The 24,220-nt window shown below is 32.7% G+C and overlaps 1 protein-coding gene across 3 annotated transcripts; it reads right to left on the bottom strand.

Moving 5' to 3' along the window:
• LOC139527611 (fucolectin-like) lies at positions 1–22,409 on the bottom strand. Of its 3 annotated transcripts, none has more exons than XM_071323142.1 (4): positions 22,290–22,409; positions 21,876–22,115; positions 10,212–10,433; positions 1–347 (listed from the first exon to the last, which is right to left on the bottom strand). In XM_071323142.1, exons 2-4 carry the CDS (start codon positions 22,108–22,110, stop codon positions 76–78), a joined length of 729 nt encoding a protein of 242 aa, XP_071179243.1. In that variant the 5' UTR covers positions 22,111–22,115; positions 22,290–22,409; the 3' UTR covers positions 1–75. The 3 variants fall into 3 exon arrangements, with proteins under 3 accessions (XP_071179243.1, XP_071179244.1, XP_071179242.1); XM_071323143.1 differs by having other exon boundaries at positions 22,274–22,296; XM_071323141.1 differs by having other exon boundaries at positions 22,262–22,296.
• Between the last annotated feature and the right edge of the window lie 1,811 nt (positions 22,410–24,220).

The raw sequence follows: 24,220 nt of genomic DNA on the forward strand, positions 1-24,220 counted from the left end.
CAGATTTAATCTTTAATAAGATAATGGTAGCACCAAGAAAAGTGTCATAATACTTGATATCAGATAATAAATGTTTTATTTTGGCGAATGTGTAGTTACATTCAAACTTGAATGTGAAGGTTTAGGTTTATCCAAACAAGTCTTGCCATACGCAAACACTTTAGCTTCCATAAATTGTAAGTATTCTTTGCCTCTTAAGGCAATCTTGACTATCCGTCCAATTGTAGGTTTACTGCACTTAAGTATAAGGAGTTCTCCACTTCTAGCCGGACCTATGTAATAAGTGCATGCCGTCATTTTACTTAATGTTGGGCCAACCATAATATCCGCTTGACGGAATCTATGACCTAAAATGAAAATGAAAATGATTTAACACCGTGACCAGTTCCTGCATTTAGAAGGAACTCGTGCAAATGATAAAAATATTCAGAATATTAATACATCCCTGACATTCCATCAATACATGCATACAGATTTTTCAATTCAGGATGTTTGACATGTCTCACTCTATTGCAATTTCATGCAGATTGAGGTAGTAATGTATATTGTTCTTGCCAGAAGCGACAAAAGACACAAAATTCACCTACGTTTGAATGCGATACAGTACAGGGGAGGTAATGACGTTGCTAAACGGTAAATTGTTATTTTCGCTTCGACGTCAAACTGTAACTTATCGAGAAAAGATGCAGTTTTCGACTGATTTTTTATCATTTAAACTGATTTAACTAGAAAACAAGTTCATGGACCCCTCTTTCCTAAAATGACATTTGGTTCGATTACGTAAGAAGATTATGTGTGCCAATTTTCATGAAAACGTAAATAGTGCATTTTTTTTTTAATTTGATTAATATACAGCAAAAAAATACGTGTTTTTGTTCTACCTTCATGAACATTTGATCAACTTCATTTGAGTAATTTGTAAAAATAAAATGTACAAATTTACACAATATATATATATAAAACAGAAATTACAAATAATTTAGCAAAAAACAGCTTGTGTTTATCTTTTAAAACAAAGTTATGTATTTCTGTCGAAAGGAAAAATACGTCCACAAATCCGTAGTTTGAGGAAATATCTAAAATTTGAACCTCAATTTTAAACAAATATATCATGTTAAGGTGGGGGGGGTATTTCTATAAAATTTCAATATGGGATCGAAAGTTCAAACTGTATCGTATGCCCTTTTAAAAGAGCATGCGATACAGTAAAAGGAGAGGTAATGACGTTGCTAACGAAATGTATTTCAGTTTAGCGACGTTAAACTGTGACATAGCATTCTAATGAAGTTGGTTGACCTCATTAACAATTACCCACACCTGTATTGGAGAAATGCTCTTTTGTTCAAACTTGAAAATATCGGGGTCGGAAAGAACCTAACATTAAAAATACCATGTTGATCACATCGGGTCTTCACTTAAATACATGTCAACAGAAGTGTTTAATATTACAAGAGTCATTCACTTCAGTAATTTCTGTGTTTAATATTTCATTAATGATATCACAGAGGTCCTTGCAAATGGTTTATGTTATCTTCCAAGAACCATACACTCTAAATCAAGTCGCCTGCTTATTGCAGATGACTTACAAATATTATCATAAACTAAAACAGGACTTCCGAATGGTCTCAATAATTTGTATGTACTTCGAGATTCCGCCAGGATAAGTGGCAGGTTGAATTAAGTATAAAATAGACAAAATCCAATTAAGATATTTATTAGGATGTACTTAAAAGTAAAACACAAAAATACTGAACTCCGAGGAAAAATCAAAACGGAAAGTCCCAAATAAAATGATTAAACACATCAAACGAATGGACAACAACTGTCATATTCTTGACATTTTCAACCGTAGAAAATGTTGAATTGAACCTGTTTTTTATAGCGCTAAACCTCTCACGTGTATGAAAGTCGTATCAAATTACATTATATTGACAACAATGTGTGAACAAAACAGACATAAGAAGTAAAATTGTAAAAATAGGGGTATAGCAGTCATCATCGTGTCGCAATCTCAATCAGAACAAAAACAAACAAATATGTATCCTTATGATATCCCACATTTTTATGTTAATTGTGGATTATTTCTTTTAGGCGATTTTTCAGTTTCACATGGGAAATGGTGGTATACAGGGTTGAAAAATTTAAAGTTTTGATAGAACTAATTTCAGGAAAAGACCGAGATTTAACATTATCCTGTTCTATCGAATTTTTAAATCATGCACTTATGATTAATACCACTACGCGAGTAAACAGTTTTTACAGTATTTCTGAAGAACCTCTTTCACTGCGGACAGAATTCTAGTCAATCTAATAGACAATTCTTTAGTGGAACATGCAGATGAGCCGGCAGTGTACAGTTGTCTGTACGGAATTTTGTGAAGCTTAGGTATCCAATACTAACAAGGTAAGTACTTCGATTTGTTGTTTCATGTCATGTTCATTGAAGCCAGGATGGACTAATTATTTGCCAAAATATCATCCTTGTTAAATTATATGTCTTTGTATGAAACTAGAAAACTTCAACAAATGCAAGTACTGAAGTACTTAACATCGGATGACCGCAAGTTCTTGCGGATGGTCCGACAAGCACTTGTCTCAGAAAAAAATCCCATCTCTTTACCTGAAAGTGAGGTATAAAAAAATATATGTGTTTCCGGTAACAACCTTTTCAAAATAAGGGTAGGTAGGTAAGTGTTCGGGGGCACAAACTAGGGTCTGATATAGTATAATGCATCTTCTTTAAGGTTCATCTGAAGGAATTGAAAAATATGGCCGTTTTTACTAAAATTTACTATGAGTACAGACAAACTGATGCATCTAGGAAAGTGTTAAGGCATGGCTGGACCTAGGTATATAAAAGTTATATGAAGTCTATGTTTCAGAAAATTAATGACTTACCTGGATTTTGACTTGCATTTTTTCCAGTCTGCAGAAGATAGCAAAATAAACAAACACACGAATTTCACTTGAAACGGTCCCCTCCGCTACACAGTTTAAAAGACCTTTTGTTTACAGGTGTCTATTGTCCATCTATTGTCCATTTAAATCAATACTACTCACAACATCGATTATAGAAGGGGAGCTTCTCAAACGTTTTCCCAACTAGGTTTATTTTTGCACCTTCTGCAGGAATGAAAGAAAAAATGAATAGCAAAATCCTGAAAAGTTTATAATTTTCTTAACCATAAAATGCATCTAAAATTATAAGTTATCTAGGTCCAGACATGCCTTAAAACTTTCGCAGGTGCACAGTTTTTTCTGTACTCGGACGGTAAAATTTGTGGTGTAAATACGGCCATTTTAGCCAAAAGGTTATGATGAATCTTAAAAAGTATTTGATGAGTATTCATTGAAGAAATGAATTTATAACAAGCGACAAGGAATGTTAGTTTGCACTTGATGATTTCTATGTAACTGTTTATTTCTTCCTCTGTGATATTTTATCCTGAGGATAATTTGTCACAGTAATTTTTTTCCAGACATGGTATATCACAGGTATTTTTTTCCAGAGGAGTGAAAATCTATCTGTGTTTTGCCGGATAGTATGTACCAGTATATATTGCCGTTCCATATTTCACAGAACCTCGTGAAATAAAGTCTCATTAACTACTATGTAGGTAACTCGCAATCAATATATAACTGACTATAATTATAAAATGTTTCACAAAGGTACAACAAATTTGCATAATTTATCAAAGGGAGGTAATTACGGGTAATTTATAATGATTTTAAAGATACTAATATAATATATTCCTGAATCTATTTTATAGTGTAATTTTTCCTTGAATCTTATATTTCATATATTCATATACTTAATACTATCCAGCTGTTAAAATTGCTTTTGTTCCAATATTTTGTTATGCTATGATTTATCTGATTTCCACATAATCAACAACTACATCTTTGTCCCCAGACAAAACTATTTATATAGTTAAAAGTATCATCATAATCAAATTTTTCCATTACTGTTAACAGTAGAAATGTAATTAATAGTTATCCAACGAGGACGCGGTGTGTCAGTGTAAGATCATCACTGACACACCAAGCCCGAGTGGGATAACTATTTTACATCCCAGCTGTTTTAGAATAAACGAAAAAACATTTCTAATTCATAAAATTTCGTTTAGAACGCCACACAACCATTATGATATACTTTATATATTACTACATGATTTATACCCTTTATGACCCCCTAACACGATGAGTAGATATCAAACATTATCCCCGGCTTAGTATATATCTAGGATTTTAATTGGTTAACGCACGTCGTTACAAAACCCATAGCCCCTGGGTGTTGCGAACCCATATCCCTGGACGTTGCTAACCATTATCCCGGGGAACTTCACATGTTTTCCTTAGTTCCATGATTGCTCCTTGTGAAATATTGAATTCTGTAGATTATCCATGATGTTTGTAATTAAATATTTAATTCATTAACGATTTTGTCCTATTATACCGATCATTTACACTCATTTCATTAAATGCATCACTTGACTGCCACATTTTCAAGGAATGGGACTACTGACCTAGCTATGCAAATGACCCACGTTGACGTCACACCATCTATGACGTAGCTCTCACAACATTCAGCACCAAATTTGACTCAATTCATTTTCCCTGTCTCCGTATTAAAAACGTCTTATATTTGACTACCTGTAGGGTTCTACCAAAGGTACCAAAGGTAGTACCCTACACCCCGTAGAAACTATGTAAAATTTCCAAATTTCAATCAAAGTTTTTGAGAAAATGAAAAAACCGTTGTTTTCACGTTACACTTTGTACCCGAATTTCCATAAAAACTCGCACGATTCGGACTAAGACCGGGGATAAATTCGTTATCTACGTTCATATCCGTAGATATGGATATGAACGTAGATAACTTATAATGTCAACTCGCCCCACTGGCCAATCGTCCCACATTATATCGCTACTTTATATAAAAAAAAAAAACTCTTGTTAACCGACTCGCCCCACTTTTGAAAAAGTGTAAAATCAAATTGAACAATCAATCTGACAAATCACTTATTAACGAAAAGAGTTTAAACCCCACTGAATATAGGTCTGCCAACTCGCCCCACTTATAAAAATATCTTGATATGCTTAAGGACTTGAGTTCGAATCCCAACATATACACTGGATTTTTTCTACGTGAATTTTGATAGATAGTCTTTTCCGTATAATTGTATATTTAAATATAAGTTTTATAGTGGATTTGACATTCCCGACAAAATGTTACAGAACAAAGGAAAGCATGCAAAACAAAGAAACTCAAACTGGGGTGATCTGGTGGGGGTGATCCGGCTCAGATCACCCATGTTCGAACAAAGGAGCTGGGATGTAACTATATTTCTACCTTTACTTTTTAATTAGCTCACATGGCCCGAAGGGCCAAGTGTGCTTATGCCATCACTTGGCGTCCGTCGTCGTCCGTCGTCTGTCGTCGTCTGTCGTCGTATACTATTTCAAAAATCTTCTCCTCTGAAACTACTAGGCCAAATACTTCCAAACTTTAACTGAATGTTCCTTATGGTATTTAGTTTATAAATTGTATCCGAAGTTTTGATCTATCAACAAACATGGTCGCCATTGCTAAAAATAGAACATAGGGGTCAAATGCAGTTTTTGGCTTATAACTCAAAAACCGAAGCATTTAGAGCAAATCTGACAAGGGGTAAAATTGATTATCAGGTCAAGATCTATCTGCCCTGAAATTTTCAGATTAATCGGACAACCCGTTGTTGGGTTGCTGCCCCTGAATTGGAAATTTTAAGGAAATTTTTCTGTTTTTTTTGGTTATTATCTTGAATATTATTATAGATAGAGATAAACTATAAACAGCAATAATGTTCACCAAAGTCAGATTTACAATTAAGTCAACATGACTGAAATGGTAAGTTGACCCCTTTAGAAGTTATTGCCCTTTATAGTTAATTTTTAACAATTTTTCGTAAATCTTAGTAATATTTTACAAAAATCTTCTCCTCTGAAACTACTGGGCCAAATTAATCTAAACTTGGCCACAATCATCTTTTGGGTTAGTAGTTTGAAAAATGTGTCCAGTGACCCGGCCATCAAACCAAGATGGCCGCCATGGCTAAAAATAGAACATGGGGTAAAATGCAGTTTTTGGCTTATAACTCAAAACCCAAAGCATTTAGAGAACATCTGACACAGGGGGGGGGGGGGGTAAAATTGTTTATCAGTTCAAGATCTATCTGCCCTGAAATTTTCAGATGAATCGGACAACCCGTTGTTCGGTTGCTGGCCCTGAATAAGTAATTTTAAGGAAATTTTGCTCTTTTTGGTTATTATCTTGAATATTAATATGAGGCAGGCATTTCCTGTATATGGGGACGAAGTCTGTATGAATTATTTTTTTTGTAACTTAGGTAGCAATACACAGTTAGGAGTTTAGTTTCGCATTATGGCCCCTGTGGATTTTTCAAATAGGAAAGTTATTGTGAAATAAAATTCATTTTTAGACAGATGAGTGTTAATTTAGCCTTCAAAGGTAGTTTATAAGAGCATCAAGATTATTTTTTACATGTTTTATGGGCTGTTTTCTGTTTGACAGTCCGTATTTTCATAGCTAGACCGGCCATCGGTCCAGAAATTAATGTACTGTTTACAAACACTCTTTTTCTACACGAAGTTTTTGACGCAATTTTACAAAAAAATGAGATGAAAGACATATGATTTTCATTGGATTTGCTGAATGATATATGTACACAGTTTCAGAAAAGGTATTACTTCAAGCAATTGAAATTCTACTTTTAGTCAAATTTTGGGGAAATATGTGACATCTTTCCCCCCCTTTTTGCAATATTTTATAACAAATAAATGCAGATTGTTGCCATGGATACACCAAAAAGAAATTATATTTTACCATTTTATATACTGGAAATAAAATCTATGAAAGATTCTGATTACATACATATGCCCATATATGACACAAACAGTAAGCTTGATATTGCAAGAAAGCAATGAAAAGGGAATGGTAAAATTCATAAGGGCTAATTTTACTATTTTTTCCTAACTGTTTATTGCTACCTTATGGCATACTTACCAAGCTCAGAATTGTATAATTTAAGACTTTTCATGCCACAAATCTATTGATATTTAGATTCAAAATCAACTTCTGAGTAAATTAAGTGTTTAACAATGACAATGTGTGTCAATTTTATTGTTTACAGTCCTTAGCAACCAAAATTAGACATTTTGACACTATGCTTTTATTTGTACTCTTTCGGCTTAACGCTTGCTTCTGATGGATTGGGCTGCATGTAGTAGCACAAGTATTGAACGCGTTGGTTTATTTCTTGCGAATATATCATATTATTGTTTTTATCAAGATTTCATGTTACATTTTGGCATATATTAGATGTATAGTTAAATCAGATGTAAGAAATTGATCCCCATCACCAAGTTTTTAATCAAGTCTTTGGTATGCAATAAGCATAAAGATTAACATTTTTATGATTAAAATTGCTCAATTTTGTACAATGGTGCATCATCAGAGATCTTATTATGATATTCAACATTAAAAAACTGCCAAAAGAGGTACAATTTTTAAGATTTGGCTAAACATTGAGGTAGAGACAAGATTTTACACTTTGACTTGGCACCTTTCTTAAAATCAGTTTTTGTCGCGTTTCAGTGTCAACTGCTAACCTTCATAAAATATTCATTACTCAACCAATTTTCAAAAATAAAAGGCCAATTTACTCGTTTTAGCTAGCAGAACTCAGAAAATAAGTTAAAAGGGAGATTTTGAAAAAAATATTTACTATTAAGGTAGCAATACACAGTTAGGAGTTTAGTTTCGCATTATGGCCCCTGTGGATTTTTCAAATAGGAAAGTTATTGTGAAATAAAATTCATTTTTAGACAGATGAGTGTTAATTTAGCCTTCAAAGGTAGTTTATAAGAGCATCAAGATTATTTTTTACATGTTTTATGGGCTGTTTTCTGTTTGACAGTCCGTATTTTCATAGCTAGACCGGCCATCGGTCCAGAAATTAATGTACTGTTTACAAACACTCTTTTTCTACACGAAGTTTTTGACGCAATTTTACAAAAAAATGAGATGAAAGACATATGATTTTCATTGGATTTGCTGAATGATATATGTACACAGTTTCAGAAAAGGTATTACTTCAAGCAATTGAAATTCTACTTTTAGTCAAATTTTGGGGAAATATGTGACATCTTTCCCCCCCTTTTTGCAATATTTTATAACAAATAAATGCAGATTGTTGCCATGGATACACCAAAAAGAAATTATATTTTACCATTTTATATACTGGAAATAAAATCTATGAAAGATTCTGATTACATACATATGCCCATATATGACACAAACAGTAAGCTTGATATTGCAAGAAAGCAATGAAAAGGGAATGGTAAAATTCATAAGGGCTAATTTTATTATTTTTTCCTAACTGTTTATTGCTACCTTAAATATTTGTTAAAAAAAAAAAGAAACGGAAATATCGTAACTTTTCCGATTTTGGTTCTGTTGTAAGGGATTTTAGTTGTGACGTTATTTAAGTTATGACGTCATATGCAATGTAAACAAAGTAACGCTATCATCAGGTAACGTTTTTTCATATCAAGGAATTATTAAAAATGAAATTTGGTATTGCGTCCCTTCCTATTTTATAGTCTAGACTGATAAAATATATATATTTTACTCAAAGTTTCATACAAACGAGACCGGAAAAAGGAAGTACATTGTAGATTTCTGCGCAGATCCGGAAATTCAAAAACGCGACAAAAAAAAAAATTGAACGATTTTGAGTTCATTAGTACAATGAAAATATCGTGAAAATTTTCCCGATTTTTTTTTTTTTTAATTGAATTTTCTACTGTTATTTAATATAATAGATAGAGATAAACTATAAAAAGCAATAATGTTCACCAAAGTAAGATTTACAAATAAGTCAACATGACTGAAATGGTCAGTTGACCCCTTTAGGAGTTATTGCCCTTTATAGTCAATTTTTAACCATTTTTCGTAAATCTTAGTAATCTTTTACAAAAATCTTCTCCTCTGAAACTTCTTGGCTAAATTAATCCAAACTTGGCCATAATCATCTTTTGGGTTAGTAGTTTGAAAAATGTGTCCATTGACCCGGCCATCCAACCAAGATGGCCGCCATGGCTAAAAATAGAACATGGGGTAAAATGCAGTTTTTAGCTTATAACTCAAAACCCAAAGCATTTAGAGCAAATCTGACATTGGGTAAAATTGTTTATCAGGTCAACATTGATCTGCTCTGAAATTTTTAGATGAATCGGACAACCCGTTGTTGGGTTGCTGAATTGTTAGTTTTAAGGAAATTTTGCTGTTTTTGGTCATTATCTTGAATATTATTATTGATAGAGATAAACTGTAAACAACAATAATGTTTAGCAAAGTAATATTTACAAATAAGTCAACATGACCGAAATGGTCAATTGACCCCCTTCATAAAATTTGTAAATTTTTACTAACATTTTCCACTGAATCTAATGGGCCAAGTTCATTATAGATAGAGATAATTTTAAGCAGCAAGAATGTTCAGTAAAGTAAGATGTACAAACACATCACCATCACCAAAACACAATTTTGTCATGAATCCATCTGCTTCCTTTAATATTCACATAGACCAAGGTGAGCGACACAACACAGGCTCTTTAGAGCCTCTAGTTAATATTTGTACTGAGATCTGAAAACAACTCACTTTTACATGTATTTCACTTACCTTATTTAATCATGATATTATTTCACAATTACGATCTTTGAAATAACTGCTGATTTTCTTTCATTTGTTTCATGATAATTTTCTTTTTAAAAGAATGATATTTACTTGAATATTTCAGGAATATTTTTTTTTTTGGGGGGGGGGGGGGGTTGTAAATTTTTTTTTTTTTTTTTTTATTAGGGGTGTTCAATACGCCACAGCTTAGTGTATTGCACAAAAGCAAAAAAGGGGATTTTTTAAAATTGTTATTCTCTTTGGGGGGGGGGGTGTCAATTCACAAAAGCATAATGTATTGGAGGAAGACAAAAATTCTATTATAAATTCAAATCAGATAACAAATTATCAGTTCTTTGACTACAGTTGTTCTGTGTCAGAAACCATTTTGATTGGTTGAATTTGGAGTATGTGTAAAAAAAACTGATTCGAAAGTTTTATGACTTCATGGCCTTATATTCATTTACTTACCGGCGGCGTGTCTATTCCAAACCTCAACATGATGCACTGAAAAGGCACCTCCGAGGTCTACCCACCAATATGGATTCGTTTCAGAATTCGTATGAATCAGTGAATGGAGATCGCCGTCAACACCATTGCGTGAAGCATATCTACGGTTAATAGTTGAACTTTGTCCTGTCAACTTCTTGAGGGACACATCTTCCAAACACATATCAAGTGGAAGTTTCTTTTCTAAGAAAAAAAGAATAAACAATCGTTATTGAAAGCTGCCCCTTTATTTTTATAAATATAAACTTCGTCGTGACTATATTGTTGAAGTTTTACTATAGTAGCTTGAAAGCAAGGTCGATGACATCATTTTTCTTTAAATTTTCTTAAGAGCATATTTTAAAACCTAACTTCTCATATTTTATTTCATAGACTTCTTTTAATTACAAACAAGTGTGTTTACATAAACAATCTATCCAAATTTTGAAAAATGTGGCTTAAAAATATTCATTTTATCATATTTAAAAAAAAGCATGGTAAAATCCTGGGTGGTTACTGACTATCCTTTCGGGTATAGCTGGGCCGACACCACATGCCAAATCATTCCCTGTTCTAACCAGAAAACATAGAAAAACATACCCTGTTGTAAACAAAAATGTTGAAAAACACATATAGATTCCTACACTGCAACAAGTGTATTACGATATTTCTCCACTCGAGACAGTTAAATTTTATTATTTAAAGCGCGAGGCTTGCCGAGCTCGGCTTTAAATAATAAAATTTAACTGTCGAGAGTGGAGAAATATCGTAATACACGAGTTATAGTATAGGAATCTGTTTCTCTAATGATTTTTATCCTTCTTTTTCAAAGATTTTCAAAAACTTGTGTTCTTTATATGCGACGTCATCAGGCATGGTCGCCTTTTTTCATGACGTCACAATAGGAAAATTCAGAAGAAAACAAAACATTTAGACGTCATAATCAAATTTCGACTAATCATTTCCCGAGAACAGATTTTTCACTAGTGAGGAGAAATATTTTTCTCACACCGGTCAGGAAATGTGAAAATAGCACAAAAATTAGAGAAACCCTGTTCTAGACCGTATAAAATAGATGTAGTTCTAGACCCGGGTTCTACTGTATCTTAAGGGCATACGATACAGTTATGATCCCATATTTACAGTTTGATGAAAATTTCCATATAGGCTATTTTTTGCCTGATTAAATCAAATATGTAATAAAAAAATATACCTTCATGTGCTACTTTCAAAATACCAGCAGGACATGAAAAAGGGACCCTGTTTTAACTATAATGAAGGTAAAATGAGGTAAAATATTTAAATAAATAAATTTTAATATTTCATATAAAACTAAGTGAATCTTCTATGTAATTGTAGAAAATAACTAATTCTTGTATAAAGCTTTTTGTATAAAAAGATATAATTAGAAAGTCTTTAATGTTATGTAACTTTTGATATATAAGTATTAGATGTGAAATTCTTCTTATTTGACACTTAGCGATATAAATAATGTTTGACAGCTTAAACTCTAGCTTAGAAGTATTTCCTTTAGCAAATATATCTAATTCTTAACTATTGTTCACCTAGAATTCTATCTAACCAAATAATCGGATTTCCCTAATGGTTGCAACACAAAGTATTAAGTAATTAAAAATAGTAACCCCAAATCATGTAAAAATGTAAATTAGATAAAAAGAGATCTAACCAATAGAATCTGTTCTTATAAAAATAAGTATTCTAAAAGTCATTTTGATTGGTGAATAAAACAAGTCCAACTAGCACGTGTTCTTGGGGTTTAAAATGGGAAACCCTAAGGGATCAAACATTAATTTACTCGTATGGTTGGACTCGAAATAAACATATATAGACATCTTTGTTTTATTCACCAAGTTCGTAAACTTATCAATTTTGTTTAATTAAAAACATAACGTAACCTTTATAATCTTTTAATGTAAGTTTATAACAGAAATCTTTCTTAGTTAAAGTTACCATTAATATCATGATAAACTATTTTAATTTTAAAGTATTTTGATAATTGTTAATTCAATTTCATTTTAAGAATCAAACTCTTTATTTCATATTTATGTATTTGATTAATTTACTCGTATGGTTGGACTCGAAATAAACGTATATTCACATCTTTGTTTTATTCACCAGGTGGCCTCGAAAGAACACGTACGCGAACGACAGTCCCCCAAATTGTCGTAGTTTGAATACTGTACAGAAACATGTAAACAGAAACCAACAACACATAAACCCTTCAACGGGAAAGGGGGGCAACTGCCTTAGTCTGCGCTTTCCCCCCTCTTTCCCGCACAACAGAAATCCTCCACTATTTGACTTTGTGGCTTTTGATCAGTTTATATTAGATGTTTTGATTTTACAAGTTGTTATGACCAAGATGACTTATTGCGTTTTAGATATTCTTATTCTTTTTTTTCTTATTAATAAAACAATTTTATTCTTTAATACTTTACATTTTTCGATCTTTTCATCTTTATAGTAAGAGCGTTTGTGGTTTTTTTTTAATTATTATTTTTATTATCGTTTCTTTATTTCTTATATATGTGGGAAGCCCGCTTTTCTTGGTAGTCTGCTCGAACTCCAAACATACCCGAGTCATTTCCTCTCTCTGGAGTATGCTCATTTTCCTGGGTACTTTGCTCCGACTCCAGAACTACCGCAAGTCATACCCTCATTTTCTTTTATATTTCTTTAGTCGGATTTCTTGTTTGTTTTACAACGGATAGTTTTCTAAAACATTTGATTGCAGTTAAGATTTTACATTATGGTTAATGATTTTCGTATGCTAGAATACATTATGTTTAATATAATCAAGGTTTCACATGATGACTAGCTAGGTCAACACATTTAGCACTAAATTAGGTAGGTACCATTCTAATTCTTATGATTAAACTTGTAAATTAAATTCTTACATACGAGAATCTTAAAAGACGTGTTTTACTCAACATTGTATCGTAATTGCTATAGAACCATTAAAAACTTACTCAATTAACCAACATTTATTCTTTTTTACACGTGCATTTCTCTTTAAATTGCTATTTATTTTTTTATCTATATTTATTCCTTATAGGACACTGTGCCATGCCCCGGCATTTTCTGCTTTTTTTTTTTATTTAAGTCTTGAAACAAGTAACTTCTTACGGATTTTATTTTTTTATGTACATTTATCTTTTGAAGGTTAAAGTTTAAGGCATTATTTTACGATAGGGTATTTCTTTCTACTCTTTTACGTTAAACGCGATCGAGACAAAAAAAAAGGTAAAGCTGTGTCACATTCAAGTATGTGAACCTGGTAAAATATAATTGGGTTTGTGTGCAATAACTGGAATAATGCCTAAAATGATGAGGATGGAAAGATGTAGAAAATGATATTTTCTTTCCTTAATTGGGGGCCCTTAATCAAACTTTTAGAAATAAGATTTTATAAAAATATTCATACGCGATCCAAATAACCGAATATTTAAATATAATTTAATTTTGAATGTAACGCGTCTTCTGATTGTCTGACGTTAAATAATAATAATAATATTTTATTCAATAAAATATCAAGCATATTTATAATTACAATACACAATATATACGATACATAAGGACAATACGTATCGATTATCAGGTTATCTGCATGTTGATATCGTAAAATATCAGCTGCGAGACATAATATGAAGCTTTTTGTCGAGTGAGCGTAGCGAACGAGATCAAAAAGCCTTCATATATAATGTCAAGCAGCTGATATTTTACAATATCAATATGCAGATAATCTGATAATCGATTTATCGGGCTATATTTGCGTGTTTCAGAAGTTTTTCTTTGTTTCACCAGCACACAAAAGATGACTTGATAAGTTCGGGTCAAAGTTATTAACGTCGGTTCAAACATTATGACGTTGCTGATATGTCCGGGTCAAAGTTATTATGGGAAAGGATTTGTATAGGCACTGCCTTTTGTCCAATCCCTTTGTTTAAATGTACATTTGATATTTGAACAATAAAATATTTTGAATTGAAAAAAAAGTTATTAAGGCCGGGTCAACGTATTTGACGTCACAAAGACATGATAAGGAATAATATTAAGAGCTGAACAGAGTGATATAGACAGTGGGACGACCGATAAATAGAGATTAATACATGGCCTTTTCCATATCAGCCTGGGTATCATCCCGAGACCCCCATATCAGCCCGAGACGGAGTCGAGGTGCTGATATGGGTCGAGGGATGATACCCAGGCTGATATGGAAAAGGCCATGTATTAATCGCTTTATCATATACTTCCGACAATAGTTTTATGTAAGGCAAATAAACTAATGCAATAACTAAAACAGTCAAACACTTTATAAAGAAAATTAAAATTATGAATCAAATATACTATAGTTATCCAACAGCATCATTAACTCCTTATATATTTATGGTAACATTTCCTATAGAGGCATTTTGAAACATTGAAAATTTGGAAGAGGTTTACGATCATTACTACTCCATGTTTGTTGTAATATAAAATGATTCATAATTGTCAATGGCATTTGTTAGCAAGTATTAAACTATCCCCACAAAAGTTCCCGCGTAAATTTTGACGTCGTCATAAAAAACATCTGACGTCACAATGGAAAAGTAAACAACCGATACCGGAAACACCGGAAGTAACTTGCACGAGAGGCACTGATATGGGTTTTTTGCACGAGAGGCACTTGATATGGGTTATCAGCCCGGGTGGGAAGATATGGCTTGTGCACTTCCGCCCATAACACATATGCAAAAGCTATCATATTAATGCTAAGTATATGATAATAACACATATTATGGTAAAATATATTGGCATTTTATGAGTGCAGTATCCTTAAGTGTATGAAATAATTTGCTGATATTTTATCAGGGATAACCCATGAAAGCTCTAAAGCTTGTTTCCAATGGGCTCCCTTCTTGTAAAACGGCTTATAGTGTTCGGCATACAAAAAAAGATAACACACAAAATAATATGACATAAAAATTCATATTAAGGATGTACTTAGGTGAGGTTTTGGAATTTTTGTCAAATGTTCGGACTCTTGGCGTTTTTCCATACAATACAATGTAAAATATTTTGCCCCATAACACCCATTTATTTTTTCATTTAAGATTTAATAGCTCATGAAAGGTCATTTACCAAAATTTTACAAGATTCTTGATTTTCTTTCTTTTGTTTTGAGACCCAATAATACCAATGCAGATATAAGGTAAAAGTCAGAGTCAGCCTTTTTCCGCCATATTTTAAATCTCAAATATCTCGAAAAGGAGGTCCATATCAAAATTTTTAGCTTAATTTTATCCTTTACGAATGTTCTACCGGCTTATAGTATCAATTCAAAATTCTTGATTTATTAATTTTCACCCAACCTCACCTAAGTACAATCCTTAAAAGTAATTTATATAAAAATAGGATTAATAATATAAAAAGGAGTCTGATGAAGCCGCACTATAACTTTTGGTTAAGTGCTCTTTGACCCTAATTTTGAAATCCTTAATTTTCTTTATTTTTTTAACCTAAATTGGCAACATATTCCAATCTTGTATGCCATTAAAATAAAATGTGTCTTTTTGTTGACTTTTTACTGGAGGAACCAGAAGTTATATTCACTATTTCGTGTAAAATGATGATTTAAATGTCTCAGCTTTGTGAAATTTGAATACATATAATTTGGACAATGGTGGTAATAAATATTATGTACATGGTTTAATCTCAATTGTTTAACACGATTTTCAATATTAACATAACCAATACTATTCAATACATTATGATCAACTTTTGATCTATATCCAGTGTTTTTTTTATAAATCTAACACATTTGTTTTGTAATACTTGTAACTTATCTTTATTTTTTTTTTGCTGACACCAGCATACCATGCAGAACAGGCATAGTCAAAATGACATTGAATTCAAGCTGTTACTAAAGTCTTTCTTGATTGTTCTGATAAACATTTTGCCTGTCTGTATAGGAACTTCAATTTTGAATTTATCTTTTGAATAATATTATTTAAAAAAAATTCTCCAGAAAGAGAATTATCTATATTAAGGCCTAAATTTTTCTCACAATTTTAGGAATTTTAGATAATTTACGTTTTGACCCAAACAGAATAGTTTCTGTTTTCCCCAAATGAAGTGATAATTTATTATCAATCAGCCATTTGCTACAAGATTCAAGTTCCTTACCCAGTTTCTCCGATATAACTTCTGGGTTCTTATGAGAGTATAGTATGGTACTATCATCTGCATATAATAAAATTTTGCAGTCTTTACTAATACTTATAGACATGTCATTAACATAATATAGAAATAAAAGTGGTCCTAAAATACTCCCTTGTGGTACTCCACATGTAATATATCTTAAATCAGATTCAGTACCATTAATACTAACTTTTTGTTGTCTATTACATAAATATGATTCAAACCATTTAGTACATTTGACACCCATTTTTTGTAGTTTGTTACACAATATAAGATGGTCGACAGTGTCAAAGGCTTTTTGTAAATCTAACATTATCATTCCGGTATAAAGTCCCTTAGTAGTTTCATTTTTAATATGATATAACAAATGAATAAGACATGTATCTGTAAAATAAGCAGATCTGAAGCCAGATTGTAAATTATAAAGTAGATCATTTTCCACAAGATATTTGTTTTGTTTATCAGCCCATAGACATAATTTAGTAAATATAACGGAATTTGATGAGCTGTCATCAAAGTGAGAGGGTTAGCGCTATAAAACCAGGTTGAATCCACCATTTTCCACATTTGAAAATGCATGTACCAAGTCAGGAATATGACAGTTCTTGCCCATTCGTTTTTGATGCGTTTTGTTATTTGATTTTGCCATGTGATTATGGACTTTCCGAATTGATTTTCCTCTAAGTTCAGTATTTTTGTGATTTAACTTTTCAGTCATGTGAACATGACGTCATCAAGATTTTTTCATGGTCTACTCCGGTTTTAAATGGAATTTAGAATTAAATTATAAGAAATAACTGTAATATTTTGTCTGTCTATTCAAAATCACATAAAAAATGTGGTGCACTTAACAGATATATCATGTTCTGGAGGGGTATTTGTGAAAAATACCAGTCAAGGGACTGTGAAATTTCCAGAGCCGCAAGTTGAGGGTAATTCGGTCCAACGACTGTTATTTTTCGCAAATATCCCTCCATAACATGATGTATCTGTTTAATTACACCGAATAGATATGGATTGAAACTCTCTGTACCTGTAGATGAAGTTATTTTTGAGGATAAATAAGTGGACATTATCATAGAACCGCGGAAATTATACATGTACTAATACGCGTTAGTTCGCTTTCTTTATGTAACGTCATATCCGAAGAAAATGGAGGGAATATGACCGCGAGGGAAAAAAAGAAATATCCAAAATTCAGTGTGCACCACATTTTTTATGTCATTTCTTCATAGGGCCATAAAAAAGAATAGGTTTGTTTGCCCAAACGCTACCTACCCAGAAAAAAGCTGCCTACTCAAATTCTTTTATTGTCCTGATTTGAAGAAGTTTTTTTTTTAATCAGATAGGCATGAAGACTAATAAACACCCGATACTTCAATTTCTTTTCTTGAAAGAAAAAAAGAAAATGCCTACCTACCTACCCACTGTCTCATTCTTTGGGTAGGGTTTGGGCAAACCAAAATATTTTTAATTGTGGCCTAGACAGAAAAAAATATTACAGTCCTTAAGTGAATAGAATCATTCTGTCAACGCTTCTGTGTTGACAGGGACAATTTTAAACTATGAGTATGACGCAACGTTAGATATACGGGGTTAGGAAGACACAGACTATCCGAAAAACGTTTACTTAGCGTTGTCCCATATAACAAAATCGAAACATAAAACTCGAACAATTCGCGAAATGTTCACGCAACTCTTCGAAATTTTGCATGAACATTCTATGACGTGATATAATTTAGTTTTGGTTAACATGGCTGTCTCCATTTAAAATTTGCATACATATTTTCAAAAGAATATGATGTACGGAAATGTCCCATCGGAAATTTAATTTGGAAACTTGAAACATTTCAGTTCAAAAATAAAATTTTGACAGATAATTCATTAAATTGTAAGCACGATCGTTTTGTACTAAGTATAAGCTCCCAAAATTCGAATTGAAAAATAAATTGAGCTACATATTCAATTCAAAACAATATAGATTTGCAATGTCTTGCGGAAATGCCCTAGTTAAACTTTCACAGGGCTTTCCATTGAAGCCGGTAGCTGGCGGAAATCCGCCGCTTCCGGTGGCTTCAAGTGCCGGCTACTTCACTGACAAAAATATAAATTCAAAAAGAAATGTTTACAGGCAGCCGAGAGACGTATTGTCGCAAAGTCGCGGTCACGATAAACAAGGATGAAAAGTCAGTGTTTACCTTGGGCTAAATATAGTTCACATGAATTCAGGTCACTGATTGGTTGTCTATTTAAAGTCAGAATGCATCGTTTCTTTTCAAAGATAACAAGAGAGACGTTCCGGTGGTCATTGAACGATAACAATAGAGACGTTCCGATAGTCATTAACTCGTTGGTTTTTTTGGCTTTTGAAACGTGAAGACAATCGGATAGAATGACAATCTTATGTTATGGAATATTATTAGTCAAATTAAAGAAAGTGTAGTAGATCATATTGTTCAGAATCTGGAAAACAGTATCTTTTGAAGTTCATTTTTCAAAGCCCACGTGGTGTTCAGAGAATCAAGGTCAAAAACGAAAGTAGAATATTGTCGACTCGACCTCAAATGAATAACATTTCCTAATGATTTATGTATCCTACTTATTGAACAGTTTACAAAAAAAAAGAGAAAATCAGAGGATAATATCAATTTTCTGTCAATGCTTGGGAAATAATTATGATTTAAATACGCGTAACTGTCTTAAGAGAGAAAAGGGGGGTCATTTGTTTACAAATGCACGTAGTTATGCAAAATAAATCGATCAAGATTTCTAACAAACCGGATGATTATTTAAATAAAACTCCTTTATAAGTAAATGAATTTTAAGCATAAGGTAATGAAAATAAAAAACTAACATAAAAAAAAAATGAAATTTCTTTTTTTTTCTTTCTTTAATTTCATACATAAATAATGGTCATTTGAAAGATGAAATTAGGTGCCAGGAGATTGCGAGAATGCAGGATTTTGCTCTATTTATGCCAGAGCTTAAGGCACCAAGCTTAAGCTTGGTGGGCGTCCGGCTTTGCCGAACGCATGTTACAGCCGCCTATAATTTTAAATGAGCCTTCTACTTCAATTTCAATGGAAAGCCCTGCTTTCATGCCTTCACAAAACTTTTACGGCCAAAGAAACAGAGATTTGATTTCGTGAAGATTATTTTTCGGCTTTGTTAACTATATTAATTAAAAGTACTTTCAAAGTTGCAGTTGGTACACCAAATAGCATTAAGATTACAGGGTTATCTTTCAAAAATACGGATAATGAAAATGTCAAGTGCAAGTTTGTCCGTTATCATAATTTGACGTCGCCACAAGCGTTCGGGGACGGCATGAATTGCATTCGCGTGTTCCTTCCTCCACATAATATTTATGTTCTGCTTTCAACAAAACGAAATGATGCACACATTGCAAAAGTACACATCTATAAGACGATCAAAAAGTAAGAAAACTTCAGAATCATAACTATAGGGTATTGTATGTCACTGCTTGAATAAAACCATACTCGGGTTGAATATATAATGCAGCAATATTCCTCCAAAAACACATAATTACTAGCTGTAAAATTGGATATCCTATATATATGTTAATTATAAAATCATATTGAATTTGATTCTCACGGCATTTATACTTATGTGTTATACTTTTGCATTTACCCAAAAAGGAAGAATTAGATAGCGCGCGTTTGCAATTTAATGTCATTTTTCTGTTACACTAAATGGTAGCAATAAATGCCGAAATGCAAAGGAAGATGCATGAACTGCAAACATTTAAATGTAAAAAAAACAACATTACGTTACTTTTGGAAGCGTCACCTTGGTCGAGAGTCCCAAAATATATAGGATTCAGATATACAATTAAAAACTTATAATTTCAATTGTTCGTTTGTTCATTTAATCCATCTTATTAAAATAATAATAATTTGTAAAACTAAAAAAAAATAGATTGTGATAAATGTTTGTTTAAATTTAACCCATAAGATTACATGTATGGTTAGGTCGTACTGGACCATACGCGTATACTCATCGTGACAGTCCGACCGTACGCGTAGGTCGGACCGTACGAGTATACGTATACGGTCCGGACCGTATGCGTACGGTCCAAATACTCATATGGTCTGGAACATAAATAAGCCAATATGTACAGATTGATGAGAGACGATAACAAGTTACGCAATTGTATGTATGTACATTAATAAACATGAAAAGCAAAATTATACAACATGATTACTTATTATCCTTGTATGGCGAATTGATATTTTTAGGCTTTTGATAATTCTTTAGCTGGTTTAATTCATATAGATCTGCAACAAAACGATATGAAATTTGGAGTGAACAAAACGTTATCCTAATAAAAAAAAGTCTCACAGATTTGAGTACATGCCAAGAAATCCTCGCTAAAAATTCCGGTCGACCCCCTACGGCAGTCATTAGTAGCTAAAGATTTGATTTCATTGAAGAAATTAATTTATGACCTTCATGTACGTGTCGCTTAGAACACAGCCATATACCAAATGGTCAATATTAATCATCCATGTAATTTGCTCTATGGAGTGTTTGCAGAATTTCAACGGAGGCAATTTCTTGGCATGGGAGAAAGGAAGAAAGACCAATCACAATTTGTCCTATATTTGTTTTTTCTCTTTTTTAATTACATAAAAAAATAACCCTTTCAAATATAGAGTTCATAAGATACAAATATTCCCTGTGGAACCCCCCCCCCCCCCTTTTATTTGTGCTCTCTATTTTCAACCCTCGAATTAAGCTTTCGAATCTAATTAAAATTAAAACCTTGCTTTCTAACCAATCTATTCATTTACCGGACCGGCAACTTTCTTTATTTAATACGAAAATCTACAGTGCCGTTATACACATGCATGTTGTTTGCTTGGAGTCTCCGCCCGAAAAGAAAGAAATAGTCTAACTCCAAGATATTATATTCCTGCATCACGTTAGTTTTACTATGTGGAGCTTACATTTGAATAAATACCGAATACGGAAAGTGAAACTACAATTCAAAACATAAAGTCGGAAGGCACAAATAAGAAAAAGAAAGGTTTTGTTTGGCAAAAGGTGCAGGTAAATTCTCTCCGTGTTCAAAATATACATGAAATATTTGCCACTGCCCCTTTTCTGTTCTATGAATTCTTACCATGAGTTTTCTCTGTTACTCCATGCCAAGAAATCCTCGCTAAAAATTCCGGTCGACCCCCTACGGCAGTCATTAGTAGCTAAAGATTAGATTTCATTGAAGAAATTAATTTATGACCTTCATGTACGTGTCGCTTAGAACACAGCCATATACCAAATGGTCAATATTAATCATCCATGTAATTTGCTCTATGGGGTGTTTGCAAAATTTCAACGGAGGCAATTTCTTGGCATGAATTCCAAGTTAATTTCGGAAAGCAAATAAAAATGGTATCCAATTCATATTCCATTTTTCCCTACCTTTGTGTCCCTTTCCCATGATTTTGTGGAGCATCGTTTCTTGTCTTCCAAGTGTTTCTCTCATCATGCTCTCGACTTTCAGGATTTTCTTTTCTAATACTTCATTACTGACCAGTTTCCCTTTATAACCGGAAATGGATAGTTTGCATGCGGACGACAACATAATACACCCGAATATCAAACCAGTAGCATAGTATAGCATTTTACCAAATTTCATACTGCTGTTAACAGCCATTTGAGCTGTAAAAAAAGAAACACTGGATAATATAATATCACGCAAAATTCCATTAAAAAAGCTGTTAATGTATTACTCAAATAATTCGAACGATCTAAAGTATATATATATCAATTCCTGTTATTGAAAATTCTCTTGAAAAAAAATAAACCACAGAGCATACAAGTCTACCATCTTACCTTGTCTGTTCGTCTAGATCGTTGTTGTTTCCTTCTAAAACAACAATGTGACTCATACTCAAGCCCGCCATTTTGAAGTTGGGATACTTTCGCGGAAAAATGAAATTGGCGGCAATTAATAAAATTTTCTCTTTTTTTCGGTTTCTTATTTGCCGGTTCAGTCGGAAATGATGTGGTATCTTTTTGTATATCTAAAATTGAACTATATATATTAATATAAAAGAAAAATAACTCAAATCATTTGGAAAGCATGCAAGTCCTTAGAAACGACTGTGTTTGCCACTTTTTATCCTGGTTCCCGGTACTACGTTCCAGGTATTAGCTATTAGGCAGCAACCATTTGATTTTCTGGGTGGGGGGGGGGGGGGGGGCTATGGTTTTTTTTTTGGAAAAAAAGTTTGTTTCCAGTTTTCGGAGAAAAAAATAATTTGTTTTTGATTCTGAGAAAAAGAAAATGTTTGTTTCCCCCTCAGCTGCCACTATATGTAATGCTAAAATTGAAAGAAAAAAATTGTTTTCGACTTGACCCCCCCCCCCCCCCCCCCCCCCCCCCCCAGAAAATCAAATGGTTGCTGCCTTAGCCATACTCTCTCACGAGGTCCCGGTACGGGGTTATTATTTAAATTTCAAAATGGACCGGAAGTTGGCATTTGGGAGTCCGCCTCAAGTAAACAAAAGCTTTAAATTTTGGCCTTAGGAGACAGAAAATAACAAAAGTATTTTCTTTGATTTAAGACATTAATGATTAAAATTGGAACACAGACAAAAAATGTGCAAACGATTTATTCCAAGCACATCCAACGACAAGGACTTGTATGTTGGTCAGACCAAGGAATTGTATATTTAAAAGGAATGGAAACGCGGCTCGAGATTAATCGGGATACTCGCAGAGCACCTGCAGAGCTATAGGTGGCACGGTAGTATTTCCTGGCCCATAGGGATAATGATAGCCTTTTTAGAATTTTCACCACTTTCTAACACTGCAAAAACAAAAAAAAAGCTGAAACCTTATTCTATCGTTAAGCTCTTTTTAAAGTTTCTTGTTACTTTTCTGAGTTTTCAACGATTTTTCGAAATTTCTGTTTTGAGTTTCATTATTCTGTCAAAATATGTCTATCAAACTGGGAGTGCACTACGATTTTTTTATAATATTGAAAAGTAGAAAGAAAAAAGTGAGAAAATGAGATATCACTTTAAAGAAGAAATATTTTCCTACAGTTTGGTCTAAATTATGAATGCTAAATATAATTGGTACTATCTGGGAACAGTATATCTAAGTTAATATATATGTTCCTGGTACTATGTAAATTATTTTATATCGAAACATGTTGAAAATTTGAAGTTGTGCGTCAACAAATACATCAACACTTTGTATTTTGGTATGAGTTAAATAACTGCGTGAAATAGATGTGACATTGACATACAATTTTAAAGCTTAATCTTTTTCTATCAAATAGTGTTGGTTTTATGAAAATGGTGATAAAAACGAATTTGCTATGATTTTTCAAAATCTCATATTTATAGTTCACATTGACGCCATTTTGTTCAGTCAAGGTCGACACGGACGAAGTTGGAAATAACAGACAAGAAATATATACAAAGACTTACGATTGGGATTGATTGTGCCTTTTTATATACATGTACGTTGTTATTCATTTATTTTTTTGTAAATACTTTTTTTTATACTAAATCGTTGTTTGGTAATGCAGTTTGCCATTATTAAGCGTTGCTGCAAATTACCATACGCAACAGCAAAACTGTTCCTTCCTTTTTTCTCGAAGAGCAGAAGTACATTGTCGCAAAAGTACATTGTATTCCTTTGGTGTTAACATACATAAAATGCGAATGTGGGAAAGTTTTTAACTGTTTCTAAATAGAAAATTTATCGCATCTCTGCATAATTTAGCATTAATTAACAGGTGTGCTCGGCG

Source organism: Mytilus edulis, chromosome 6, assembly GCF_963676685.1.
Source record: "Mytilus edulis chromosome 6, xbMytEdul2.2, whole genome shotgun sequence".
NCBI classification, from domain to species: domain Eukaryota; kingdom Metazoa; phylum Mollusca; class Bivalvia; order Mytilida; family Mytilidae; genus Mytilus; species Mytilus edulis.